The following is a 14763-nucleotide window of genomic DNA, read 5'->3' as shown; positions in this document are numbered from 1 at the left end:
CAATGACTATGACTTATGTCAACTTATTTTTAATATGGTTTAAATTTAGCCACCCCGGCAGTCCAGTGGTCAGCATATCCACACTCCAACCAACAGACTGTGGGTTTGAATCCCACCATGGGCTTCTCTGGAAACTCCATGAATATGCATAAATGTGTTTAGGGGGGATGAATTTCATTTCCCAGTTTGAGACCGCCATCACTTATTGGAGATTTGAAGTAGCTTCGAAAAAAGTTCTGTGTTGTTCTTCAAAATAGTGTTTCGAGATGGTATAAAAAACATTACAATGCAGTAATTAAAAAAAAAAAAAAAAAAAAAAAAACCTTAGTCCACTCACAGAATATACTACGAGGGTGGTCTGAAAATTTCTTAGCCTCGACCAAAGATGGCAACACTATTGGCAAGAGATTTTTTTTCTAAGTTATAAGCATCAGTTATAAGATACATCTGTCAAATTGCAAGTCATTCTATCAAGTAGTTTTTTATACAGCTGTCTGTAGCAAAAGTGTTGTCTGTATCCCTCGAAATGTATAAAATTGAGTATCGTGCGGTTATAAAATTCTTTGGAAAAGAAGGTTTAACACCAAAAGAAATTCATTTGAAGTTGATACAAATTTATAGGCACTCTTCTCCTTTGTTTTTGACAATTAAGAAATGGGCTGTAAAGTTTAAACGTGGCCGTACCAGCCTTGAAGATGAGCCACGTGAAGAACGTCCAAAAAGTGTAACACCACCAGAAATCATTGATCATGTGCACAATATGGTATTGGATGACCAGAGAGTCAAAGTGTGTGAAATTGCTGAGACTATAGGCATTTCAAAAGAACGTGTAGGATATATTTTGCGTGAAGAATTGTATATGAAAAAGATTTGCGCAGGATAGGTGCTGCGCTTGCTCACAGCAGATCAAAAATGCACTCGCATGAAAATCTCTGAATAGTGCTTGGATTGTTTTAACAAGAATAAAACTGATTTTGTGCATCGATTTATTACTGTGGATGAGACTTGGATTCGCCATTACATACCAGAATCCAAACAGTAGTCAAAACAGTGGACAGAAGCCGGAGAAGTGAGCACGAAAAAAGAGAAAGTCGGTTCCATCAGCAGGAAAGGTCATGGCATCGGTGTTTTGGGATGCTAAAGACATTTTGTTTATTAATCATCTTGGAATGGGTAAAACAATAACCGGGGAATATTATTCCGATCTTTTAACCAAACTAGATGAAAAAATTCGTGAGAAAAGACCCGATTTGCAGAAATAAAAAATCATATTTTCAGGTTGCCCACAAAGGTGTTTTAGTAATGGAAAAATTAAGGGATCTTCACTATGAATTGTTGGAACATCCACTCTACTTCTATCTCTTCCCAAAACTAAAACACTTCCTCGCTGGTCAGCGTTTTTCTTCGAATCAAGAGGTGATTGCAGCTGTATTTTGCATAGAGGGGTATTTTGCAGATCTTACTGAGAACCACTACAGAGATGGGATAATGGTGCTGGAGCATCACTGGAATAAATGTATTTGTCTTAAAGGAGATTATGTTGAAAAATAAAAATAATTTTGAAATTATAAATTTGTTTTTTCATTGTTAGGCTGAGAACTTTTCAGACCACCCCATAATGTAGTATTAATTTGCAACCTTTCATAGTTGGAGTCATGAAAAACAAAAAAAAAGGGGGGGGGGGGGATGTTTGCTTCAGAGACTTCTGTGGTTGTGAAAAGTTCATCCAGAGTAAATAAACACATGAACATGAAGAATTTCAAGTTTTACTCAACTAATTTCATGTGCATTATAGTACACTTCAAAAGGGTGAAATAAAAAAACTTGACTTTGTTTTGCAACAAGTAAATAAACATCTGACATCATATGCCAGATGTTCACTCCTTTCCTTGTTGATGTTCCACACCAGTCCTTGCCAGGTGGTCCTATGGCTTCTTGCTCACTGTACAAGTTAGCAATCAGCCTGATAATGTGTTAGGAAAAACCCATTATTTTTATTACCTCCCACAGTTTCATATGTGGAACACAGTCAAAAGCTTTGGAGTAGTATATGAAGCACATTACCATAATGAAACTACTTATTTTATACTTTTCACTGATCTAAGGCAAAGAATTTGATCTCTGGCACCTTTTCCTAAAAGCTTCTTGTTGCTCAGGCATCTCTATCTCAACTTTAGCCTCATCAATCCTATTTAGAACAATGTTTAATAAAATCTTGCTTGCATGAAATATCAAACTAGTAGTTCTATAGTTTTTGCAATCCTTTATAGTTTTCTTTTTGTACTATGGTATGAAAACTGACTTCTTCCAGTCTTTAGGCCGTGATCCTATCTTCCATATCATATGAAACATTCCTATCTATCCATCTCCTGTGGCCTTAATTAATTCAGCTGGGATTCCCTCTGTACCCAGGGCCTTATTGTTGTTAAGCTGTTTAATTTCTCGATGTAAACAAAAGTTTAGGTCACAAAACAAAACTGTCTTATTAAACAAAGGACTTACCTTCGCGATATCCCCAAAATATGTACCAAAAAAAGACATCATCATCGAAATCCAAGCGGAACTTGAAAATGACCCAAACAGAGAGACAATATTCCAAAAAATAAACAACATTATAAATAGCAAAATAATAGAAAAACCCAGCATTACTCCCAACTTACAAAGAGCCCTTTTATTTTTAAAGAAGAACCCAGATATCATGATCACAAAAGCTGACAAAGGAGACACTGTAGTCATCATCAACAAAACTGATTACCACAACAAAATAATGGCCATCTTAAACGACCAACACACCTACCAAAAAATCCACAATGATCCTACCCCCAACTTCATAAAATAAATAAACAGTGCTCTACACATCTTAAAAAGTCAAAACAAAATAGATAAAACCACAATGAGAGACACAACCCCCCCCCCACACACACACACACGCACCACGCACCCCTATATGTTCGGGAACATCAAAACCCACAAAGACGGTTATCCGATACGACCCATGTTCTCCTACAAGAATACCACCACAGCTCCTTTATCAAAATTTGGTGTCAAACTCATCAAACCACTACTAATAACGTCTATCTGTATGATCAAAAATACGGGCAACCTATTCTGGAAAATAAATAACACTACTCCATCCCATGATGACATCCTCACCTCACTAGATGCAACTTCATTATACACCAATGTGGATATCCCCAGAACATTAGACATCATACACACACATCGTACTCACTGAGGACCACACACACACACACACACACACACACACACAAAATTAACACCAAATGACATCATTAGCTAGATCAAACTCACAATATCCGCCAATTTCTTTAAATTCAACAACTCCTTATATGTTCAAATTTTCGGTCTCCCAATGGACCAGAACATCAGTGGACAACTAGCAGAATTATTTCTAGCACACATTGAATTTTAGCTAGATCAAACTCACAATATCCGCCAATTTCTTTAAATTCAACAACTCCTTATATGTTCAAATTTTCGGTCTCCCAATGGACCAGAACATCAGTGGACAACTAGCAGAATTATTTCTAGCACACATTGAATCACTTCTACTCCACCCATTCCCCCCCCCCCCCCCAGCATCACCTTTTTTTTGGCAGATACGTAGACAATATTCTATGCATTGGCAAACCCTCGCACATCTCTGCCTTACAAACATCCCTCAACGATTATAGCAACTGACTACAATTCACCATGGAAACAGAACAAATCCATCAATTTCTTAAACCTGACATTAATTAGAGGCCATAACAGGATAGCTACGAAGATATTCCACAAACCCACACACATATCAGAAACTACCTCCATTTCAATTCATACCACCCATATTCCATTAAAAAATCAGTCATCCTATCACAATTTATCAATGCTTACAAATTCTCAACCAACAGCAATTATCTTAACACAGAACTAAAGTATTTAACACAGGTTTTTAAAAATCGCAACTACCCCACACATCTAATAAATTATGCGAACAATACGGCAAAATCTCGTCTTAACAATAATACAACCAAAACAGACTTCCCGACATGTATGGCCATACATTTTGGATGTATGGCCATCAAATTGCCATACATCCAAAACACATACAAAGCCCACAAATACATTTTTAAAAACACGGACTATAAGCTAGTATTCACCACAAACCAAAAATTAGCAACTCTCCTAAAACCTACTAAATCTCTCACTCACAAAGAAATATTCGAACACCACAATGTAGTCTACAAATTTCCTTGTCAAAAAGACTGTGACATCACCTATTTTGGCTCTACAATTAGGTCTTTATGGACTAGACTACAAGAGCACTTCAGGGATTGCAATATTCCCATTCCAGAATATCTGAACACAAAAAAACATCGCAACATCAGAAAGAAAAACAAAACACAGAGTACAGGGAAGACAGAAATTGCAGCTCACGCCCTTGAATTAAAACATATCCCCCAAATCGACAAGGCCATAATCATAGACAAACAAGACAACAAAACAATGCTTAGAATATCCGAAACTATTGCCATAAAATGCGATGAAAATTCTATCAACGTCCACGCCCCTACCTAATTTCTGAATGTTGGACGATCCAGAACTTACAAATTAATTATTATTATTATTATTATTATTATTATTCCGAGCAACTCCAAGGAGTAGACAGACTCATCGAGGGAGGCCCTAACATCATGTTAAGAACAACTATTCGACATTCACACAGTATCTATCATACCTTGCCTTGAACTCATTCGGTCGTAGCACCCACAACAGCCTCTGGCAGCTTATTCCACTCATTCACCACTCTCCAAGTAAAAAACCTAGCTCTAACACCCTTGTTAACCACATTCTTGCCCAGCTTCCATGCATGGCCCCCAGTCCTCCCACCACCAGTCCTATTTTCAAAAATATCTTCTGGATTAATCTTATAGAAACCCTTCAGTAATTTGAATGTCTCAATCATATCACCCCTTTTCTGCCTATCGACCAATTTTTGCAACCCACAAATCTTCAACCTATTCTCATAAGGTTCATTCCACAGACCTGCTATCATCTTGGTCACTCATCTCTGGATCCTCTCCACTTCTTCCCCATCACGAAGAAACCCTGGCGCCCATAACTGGGCACAGTAGTCCAGATGGGGTCTTATCAAGGCTCGATGCAGAGGAACAATAACTTTAACATGCAGAGGAACAATAACTTGTTTGTCTCTGCATGTTAAAGTATTTTTCAGAAGCCAAGTGATTTGATGAGCTGATTTAGCCACTTTTGCAATGTGTCCCCTAAACTTCACTTCCCTATCCACCAGCACTCCCAAATCCCTGGCCTCATCAATCTCCTGGAGTGCGGTTCCACCAATGTGATATACTGCTGCTATTCTTTTCACCCCAAAATGCATAACCTTACACTTTGCCACATTAAATTGACATCCATTTTTCCTAGCCCAGACCTCCAAACTATCCAAATCATCCTGTAAAATTTTGACATCCTGTGCACTCACAATTGCTCTACCCAACTTTGTATCATCAGCAAACAAGTGAGCACTTCCTCTCAGATCCTTTCCTATATCATTGATGAACAAATTGAAAAGTAGTGGTCCAAGAACAGAGCCCTGTGTCACACCACTAGTCACAAGCCGTCTTTTAGACTCAACTCCTGAATAAACCACTCTCTGGTATCTCTCCATCAACCACCCTCCTAATCCATCTCACCAACCCTATATCCATCCCCATCTGCTCCAGTTTACTGATTAGAGTTCCATGTGGTATCCTGTCAAAGGCCTTGGCAAGGTCCAGTAGAATCAGTGTAAACCCATTACCCTTATCCAGTTCAGCCGTCACTGTGTTATAAAACGTGAGCAAGTTACTGAGGCATGATCTACCCTTCAAAAAACCATGTTGTCTCCCATACAATATCCCATTTTCATCTATCCAATCCTGTATTCTTTTCTTGACTAATTTCTCTAAGACCTTGACAATGATTCCTGATATGCTAATCGGTCGTTAATTTACAACAGCAGTCTTGGAACCACCTTTATGCAGTGGAACTATTTTCCCCTCTTTCCACCCGCTAGGGACTAACCCAGACCCGAGACTCAAATTAAACAAAGTGGTCAAGGGTACTGACAATTCTTTAGCCATTTCTCGTACGACACGAGCTGGTATACCATCCAATCCCACGGATGTATTGACATTGAGGTTATTCAATAGACTACTCACCTCCACTTCATTCACTACAATTCCCGTATAATCTACTGGTTTATTCGTTTCTGCAATGTCACCACCTGGTTAATATATACTTGCAAAGTGCTCACTAAGTAACTCAACTATATCAACTGATTCGGTTACCCCCCTACCATCGGCATTCTTTAAAATCATTCTGCCATGTACATTTTTCCTTTTACTTGCTACATATCTAAAAAACTGTTTAGGATTCTCTTTAGCCTGCATGGCCAATGTTCTTTCATAATCCTTTTCATACCCTTCTGGCCTGCGCTTTATACCGTTCATGTACCTGCCGGTCACCTTTCTCCTTAAATTCCCTCCATAGTTGTTTCTTTTTTTGCAACTCAAGCTTAATGGTGTTATTCATCCATTTAACCCCTACTTGATTTATTATTTGGACTCTAGGTATACAGTCAGCCATTGCTTCATGCAAACACTTCTTAACTGCCTCCCATGCAGTATCAACTTCTAGTCCTTACAGTTGTACATGCCATGGCACTGAACCAATCAAACTCCTAAGCTTGTCATACTTTCCAGCCCAATAATTCCACATGTACCCTGTCTTAATTGTAAGTTCCACACCTTTAGCCACCTCCCACGTCAAGACCCTGTGAACACTCTCACCAATTGGTAGTAATGTGGTCACATTCATTATAGCCAAATCCTCAGATGTAATTACTAGGTCAAGCACTCTCTGACCCCTAGTATTTTCCATTACATGCTGTCACAGATAGTTATCCCTTAATAACTGCATAAAATCCAATTCCTTCCTCCCGTGTATCCTCTCCTGACTCCAATCAATGCGAACATAGTTGAAATCTCCCATAATAATTAGTCTCCTTCCACTTATTTCTTCTGTTTGTTCTTTTCCATCACCTGGTCTATAGCAGCACCCAATTGTATATTTTGTTCTGCTAGCCACAATCTCACACCAAATGGCCTCAAATGTGCTCTTTTTTTTTATCCTGCAATTCAACTTCTATTCTCCTTGGCTGCAGCAGCACATCAGCTATCATCAACAATACTCCTCTCCCCATTTTATTCTCCCTGTCATTCCTGAACACACTATATCCATCACATTCAATCCCACTAGCTATATCATCTACACTCAGCCATGATTCACTAATGCCAATAGCCTGTGGTCTGGAAGTGCCAACCATGGCCAAAAACTCTTTTCTTCTTGTTCCTAATACTCCTAGCATTAGTGTACATGAATTTAAGACCCCTATTAGCCCCATCCCTACCTTGATGCCTTATATTAACTATCCCATTCTGATTTGTTGTCCTTATTCGCTCGGGCATATTATGCTCATTCATACATTCAACTGCCTCCCTAAGGTCTGTATATCCACCCCCTCCCCCCCTTAATAAATCTAGTTTCCCTGATTTTGCACATCTACTACCTTCAGCAACATTTTTTCAAGTCTCCTTACACTGTATCCATTCAAATGCAAGCCATCCATCTTATATAGATCCTTTCGCCCATCGAACTCACTCCACACATCCACAATTTCCACACCACTCGTCATACATAACCCACGCATAAAGTCATTTGCAATTATGGTCCTCCTTTTAAACACTTCACTGTCATACTGCGGCAAAAGACTAATCATCCTAACTCTCTCACTCTTTTCTTTTGCTACCTCAAACAATTCATTCAGGCCCTCTATCATTTCCATTTTATCTCCTTTCAAATCATACTTACCTGCCAAAACAATCATTTCTTTCACCCTTTCCTTTTGCTCTCTAATAGACTCAGTTACATCCTTTATGGTCCCACCAGGTTGGTACGATTTTGTCAAATCCTCGACTAACACACCTCGTACTAACGAGTCTTCATACAGCACTTTCTCCTTCATTTTGTTTACGTTCACACACTCATACGCTTATTTTTCCTATCATACTTTTTATTATTGGCTGGTACACTCAGTCGACTTTTGTTCATACATTCTAGCTGTCTTTTTGCCATTTGTATCGCTCCGCTCAACAACGCGATCTCACTCAATGCATCTATCTCATCTTTTTTATTCTCTGTAATACCATTAATTTGCTCTGAATTAATACCATCATTCACACTTTCTACATTCACTCCCTCGCAGTTCTCTGGTACAACCTCGCCATTTCTTTTCATATCACTATTTTCTTCATTCTGAAGTTTGACAAAAATATCACACTCACGACCTGAAATACACTTTAATTCCTCATTCGCCTTACATTTTCTACACACATTCACTCCTTTATTATCATCTAACCATACTACAACAGCACTCTGCAAAGTGTACATTTCACAGATAGTACACTGAATCATCTTCTTTATATTGCCGTTATTGAATAAAGATGGTGAACCATCATTACTGGCTGCCATTTTCCTTCGTACGGGAGCCATACTCACTTTTAACATATTTTATCAAATTATAAAATGAAACACCAAAAACACACAAACAGCCACACTAAGATACGCAAGGCAAACAAAACTACGTAAAATTCAAGTAAATTTATCAATGAAAACTTAAAATAACACATCTTATCAGGAGCTCTCAACGAACACAAATGACTATGAATCCCTCTAGCGGCAAGCACCAATTAAGCCACACCTCCGGCCATGTAGCGACCACAAATGCCCTAATTTGGCAGATGCAACTTGCAGCCTTGACATAGCCCTACACTCATTCCGACAAATTCGATGACAGTCAGACGACAAACGGTCCACACCCTGTTAACCCCTGTCCCAGTTTCCACACAAGGATACCCTTCCCCTTCATTTCACCACCACCCCCCACACACACACACACATACACAAAAAAAAAAAATGCAGCCCTAAACAAAATATACATATATTTATATATATATATTATTAATAGTAACCCGGGTTTCCAAACTTATTTCCCACGTCAAACCCCCCCCCCCCGGTTTATAAACAACCTTCAGCAGGATCTTGGAATTGGAAGGCATCATAGAACCAAAAACAAGGTATGTACAAAATTTTTCCACCTCTTTTATTCTGCCATAATTGCCCTCTATACTCACCCATAATGCCCTAAAAAATGATATATACCCCCTTTTTTGAGTAATGTTAGCCAATGTATTAAAATAAGGGACACTCCTAAACAAAAACAGGCTATAATAGCCGTAATTATATTAATACTGTCTTATGGCTTTTCTGATTTTGTGATCTTTTCTATTCTTCAGTCCTTGTGTCTGTTTCTCCATCTGTCTCCTTTTGACCAGATCTCATGAGTCTGATATCCATGGGTCTCTTGGTTTTCTAATTGAACCTAGATACTTCTTGGCTGTATCCTTTATTATAATCTTGATCCCTTCCCACATCATTTCAGGAGAGTTCTTGCTAAGGCAAAGGCTATTCTCAAATAGATCATCCATCTGCGTTGATGTTTCTTCTGTGAACCCATTAGGGATTACGCTGACATTCGATCTTGTGGGATGGGCCTTGGAAGGTTTTGGATTCTGTCTTACTTTGGCTCCTACTATCTGATAACAAGCATCCTTGATGTGCACATTTGCCCAGGTCCAGGAGCAGACCACAGTCTGCTCCTGGACCTGGACAAATGTGCACATCAAAGATGCTTGTCTTCCACTGTTGGAGAGCCAGGATGTAATCAGTCTGGTGCCTTGACCAATTAGTGTTTAAGTATAGGCCTGTTGTGGGTATTCCTAAAAGCAGGTATTGTTAATAACTAATCTGGGCAAATTTCAACAGAATGTAACCACCATGGGTGGTACATTCATCCAAACCAAACATGCCTCATTCTCATATTCATTCCTGCTTTAAGATGAAAAGTACATCCCTTCCTGACAGGTAGTCCAACACAGTCTGTAGGTTTTCATAGAGTTCCTCATTCTCTTCAGCATGCTTGTCTGTGTGGGGTGCATAAACTATGTTGATTGATAACATGAGCTTTGTCTAATACGAAGTATCCTGCCATTGACAGAATTATAACCAAGAAGAACTCTTGGCTGAACTTATCCTCCTGAATAAATAACTAGCTTACTATCCTGAGAGACGTAATGGTGTGAAAAAGTTATAGATGTACCTACCAGAGTGGAGAGAATTTCTGTAGGTAGAAAAGGAAAGCATTTGTTCGGTAGCCAGGTAGCTAGTGTTAAGAAAGGGTAAACAATTATTGTTTTTCTTTTTCAGTAGTAAAATGGATTCTAGGATGTTTGCTGTTGGAAGTATAATTTTTTAAAAGTGTTCCATGAAGAGCTAGAAAACCATCTCTTTGGACCATATGAGCTTCTATATGGAAATAAATGACATTCATATTACTTTTCAGCCAGTGGCTTTCCAATCCAAAAAATCTAGAAAAAAAATTACTATTTAGGAAAAAGACAACTTCTGGGTTCACATTAATTTTATTATTTTAAAGTGATTATTTTGTTTGCATTACTATTTGTCATTTTTAGAAGGAATTACAGGTTCAGACTTTTTGGAAGTTAGGCACCTGTAATGCAAAATTATCATTGCAATTGTTATTTTCTCCATGTAAATTAATGTCAAGTGATTTAATAAATGATCATACTGGATTTAGCTATTGGTCCAAATTGTGTTTAGGCAATTGATTACTAATACAGAAGTTAAAAATATTAATTCATCAAATATATATGCGTAATATTAAAAGAAGTAAGCTTACACTCCATTCTTATATGCAGCAGTTTATAAATGTGTGTGAGAGAGAAAGACCCACAATGAGCTTAGAAAACTGTGACTCCTTACGCAAACAATATTGAGCACTACTGCTTTTGTTGATCAGTTTACTGATAGTGTTATACAACCAGTAAGGTGTCAACTTACAACAGCAATACTATCATAAAAAAATAATGAAATAAAATCATTAACATGTTTACACCATATTTGGTGCTAAAATAAGACTTCTATTGTACTTAGTTCAGCTTGCTGCTATACATTGTGTGTGTCTCTCTATGGAAAGACTATTGCTTGGATCAGTGCACTATGATGTTTGTTGGAGGAGGGAAATGTTTTTCATTATATGATATTTTCATTCCAGTACTCAGCTAACCATAAACACACACACACACACACACACACACACATATATATATATATATATATATATATACTTATTGGTTTCTAATATGTCCTGTGACATATTCTCTCCACCCCAATCTACGTAGTTCTGACTTTAATGATATGCATGCCCGCCCAAGGTCAAGGGCAGCATGAGACAATTTGTTCCTGCTCATAACAAGCATTGTTCATCTTATATTATTTTCAACTTTGGATATTTGGTCATAAAGCCTGTTGACAACCTCTCCACCTGCAGTATGATAACACCTTTTCATTTATGTTTTGTTTTTAGATGCCCATGAGATTTTATTTTTGCTTGATGTCCATGAAAATGGCTATCAAGCAAAAATAGTGATTTTTTAATGGTGTGGAAATCGAATCATTGAAGAGATTGAATTTGGAATGAAAGTGAAAATAATATGTAGTGATTTCAGCTTACGATGGGATTGGCAGAATTGAACCTCATCATATGTCAAGGACTGATATTGTATTCGTTCCTAAAGTCAAGTTATGATAAGAATGCTTTGAGGTGAAGTGAAACGTCACAACAATGTATTGAGTACAAATGGAAAAGAAATTGTCATATTTTCCTTTTTTTTTTTTTTTTTTCCTCCCAAAATTGCTGTTGTTTTTTGTTTTCTAGTTCTTTTCTGTATTCACGTTAACATTCCAAAAAGCCTTTAGTTTCATTAATTTCTTTTCTTCTATTTTTGTTAATTGTGCACAGTTCATAAATACATACAGTACCAAATAATATATCAGATATTATCATGATTATAATAATAGGTGTAATATCACAATCACAGTTTGATGAATGAGGATTAGCATTGTGCACTTGTTAACTGCATTCACCATACCAGCACACCATAGATGGAAATGGATAAGCAAAAATATATAATCATGAGGTCATCTTGACAGTATTTCTATAATGGAACAATATCTAGGAGAATAGATACACTAATTTTGTTTTTAGATTTAACTTTTAATTCAAGTCCAGGAGTTATGATGTTGAAGCAAATTAATTCACATATGATCTTTTTTTTCTTTAAGCTGCCAGATTGGGATTGCATGCTGTTGGTAGCATATCTCTGTCTGGTGACCAGATGGACAGCATGAATGATGATGCTTTAAAAAGAATTATTCAGAATGTTTCTGTGTTTTATCGAGTTGGACCTGGACATAAGTTAAGAATTGTGAAGGTAATATGATTTGTTTCATTATTACTTAAAATGAATTGTGTTGTCATTTATAAAATTTAATAATCTTCGAGTTATTAAATATCTAAACTAAATAGGATGTCAGAGTTCTACTAAACTTTCTTTTTTACTTTCCATGATTAAATTATGGAGTGTGCTTATCTCTTTGACATTGTTTTCAGCTATGTTTTATATTAAGATAATGATGATGATGCTTTACAACTTGGAGAACTATTATACCAGGTAAGAAAAGTAACACTATTCTTTACTAACCCAATACATCATTTAGATCACTAACATGTTGAAGCTAAACAGGTAGAACTCTACAAAGTCAAGAAGGAAAACAAAGAACCAACTGGGCCATCAGTTGTTGTTTACTCTGTTAGTGTGGTATCTGCTTAGATGCTGGATCAACAAGGATGAACTGGTAGTTTGGGACTTATAGTTACACATTAAGCACAGTTAAACATATAATTAATAAGGTTAATTATGGTATAGATATTTCATTATATGTATCGTAAACCATCTTCAGCAGTATATTATAATAGGAAATTCAGAAATCAAACAACAATGAAGAGATGTGGAAAATAGAATCATTTCTTGTATGCAGTTGTAAGACAGCCAAATAAACAATACTATTAGGATAAATGAGGTGTGTGTGCATGAATGAGAATAAATATATTTTAAAAAAAAAATTATTTACACACACACACGCTATCTACCAATAATTGTCTGGACACTTCAGCAATTTACATTTGATACCAGCAGGTGAACCTTAATATTGGGTATGTCAACCTTTGGCTTTGATCACCTCCTCTATACCTTTTTAAGGAGGCTTTTCACCAATGTGCAGCAGGCATTAGGTGGATTTTTCTCCATTCCTCCATCAAAGCAGCATTGTGTTCAGCGACAGATCGAGGACGTGCATGTGCTATATCAAGACATATGGATGTACTTTATACAACTGTCTGGAAAATTCTGCATTTCTATCCATTCAAGGTAACTCTGACACAGGAGTTTCACCCACAGGACTTTGAAAGTTGATTGACATTTGCTTTAACATTTTGAATGGAGCTGTGAATACCTACAATTGCCAGGTATAGATTACACAGAACCCATATACAATCCAACAGATTCTTTTGCATTCACCCAAAGTTACTGTCTGGTGCAGTTTTACAGCTTTGTTTATCATTGGGCCATTCTTTGAGGACATTTGCCAGTCAGGTCCTGTGACCTGCTCAGTAACTGAGCAGGTCACAGGTGTTGTGTTTTGATAAATAATTTTGTTGTGCTACAGCAACATCGGTGCATGAATTGTAATTTTCATAGAGGATGGGACACATCCACATGTCAGTCAATCTGTACATGAGGTTCTTCGAGAACATTTCCCAGAAGCCAGAGTAATTATACATGCATTTTCCACTTCATGGCCACCTCATTCACCTGATCTGACCCCTTGTGACTTCTTGCTCTTGAGATTTCTTAAGCAGGGTTTATCAAGATCATCCAGATAACTTGCCAGTGTTGAAAGACAGCATAATGCAGCTTGTGGGCAACAGCAGTCTCAACGAGCTGTGTTCTGCCATTGAACATGCTGTGCAAAGGATGCAGTCTTTTTATGCTTGTCTCGAATTACTCCTTACACACACACACACAGAAAATTGTTGCATTTAGATTCTGTAGATCATACAGCTCCCACTGGTAGTGAATTTAGGACTATTTTTGTTTTCAGATATCACTTCCAGATGATACACAATGTTCCTGCAAAGTTTCACAGCATTTGAATCACTGGGTGGCACTCCTTAAACAGAGATATGTTAATTTTGATCACCCTTTATATATATATATATATATAAGAAAGGAAGCATTTAATAATATCATACTTCTCTTAGGGATGGTGAGCAGAAGGATGATGAATACATTGGCTGAAACGAAGATTTGCAGCAGATAGACAGATGTTAATAAAAACCATGTAATTCCTTTTTTTAGAACATCTAGGAAGGATATGGTCCCGTTTAATTCAAGTTCCATAGTGAATTTGATTCTGTGATGGTTATATATATATATACACACACACACACACACAGTATATAATATTAAAGATATAGTTCTTGATAATAATTTTCCTGAGTTTTGGCCTAGAGAGTTCATCATTAAGGTTGAGATTAGGGTGATGGAGAAGAACTTAAGCACTTTTTTTAAAAAGATGTTTGAATATAAAGGAGGATTTGCATAATAATTTAGTATCATCCCAGAGGATCCTCTGACTAATATTTGTAATCCTATTTTCAGC

The 14763-nt window shown here is 37.2% G+C and overlaps 1 protein-coding gene across 3 annotated transcripts in view; it reads left to right on the top strand.

The window, feature by feature from the left end:
• The window catches only part of SPoCk (secretory pathway calcium atpase), a 518064-nt gene that overhangs the window by 361722 nt on the left and 141579 nt on the right, over nucleotides 1-14763 (top strand). For all 3 annotated transcript variants that reach the window (XM_090398525.1, XM_090398527.1, XM_090398526.1), the window contains exon 17: nucleotides 12325-12473. In XM_090398525.1, the coding sequence (XP_090254651.1) occupies nucleotides 12325-12473 (149 nt within the window). The remainder of the gene's footprint in view (nucleotides 1-12324; nucleotides 12474-14763) is intronic.

The sequence above is a fragment of the Typopeltis vanoorti genome, chromosome 9, assembly GCF_054136105.1.
Source record: "Typopeltis vanoorti isolate ZY-2024b chromosome 9, IOZ_Tvanoo_1.0, whole genome shotgun sequence".
NCBI classification, from domain to species: domain Eukaryota; kingdom Metazoa; phylum Arthropoda; class Arachnida; order Uropygi; family Thelyphonidae; genus Typopeltis; species Typopeltis vanoorti.
The sequence above is the reverse complement of the archived record's forward strand: the minus strand, read 5'-3'. Positions and strand labels throughout refer to the sequence as shown.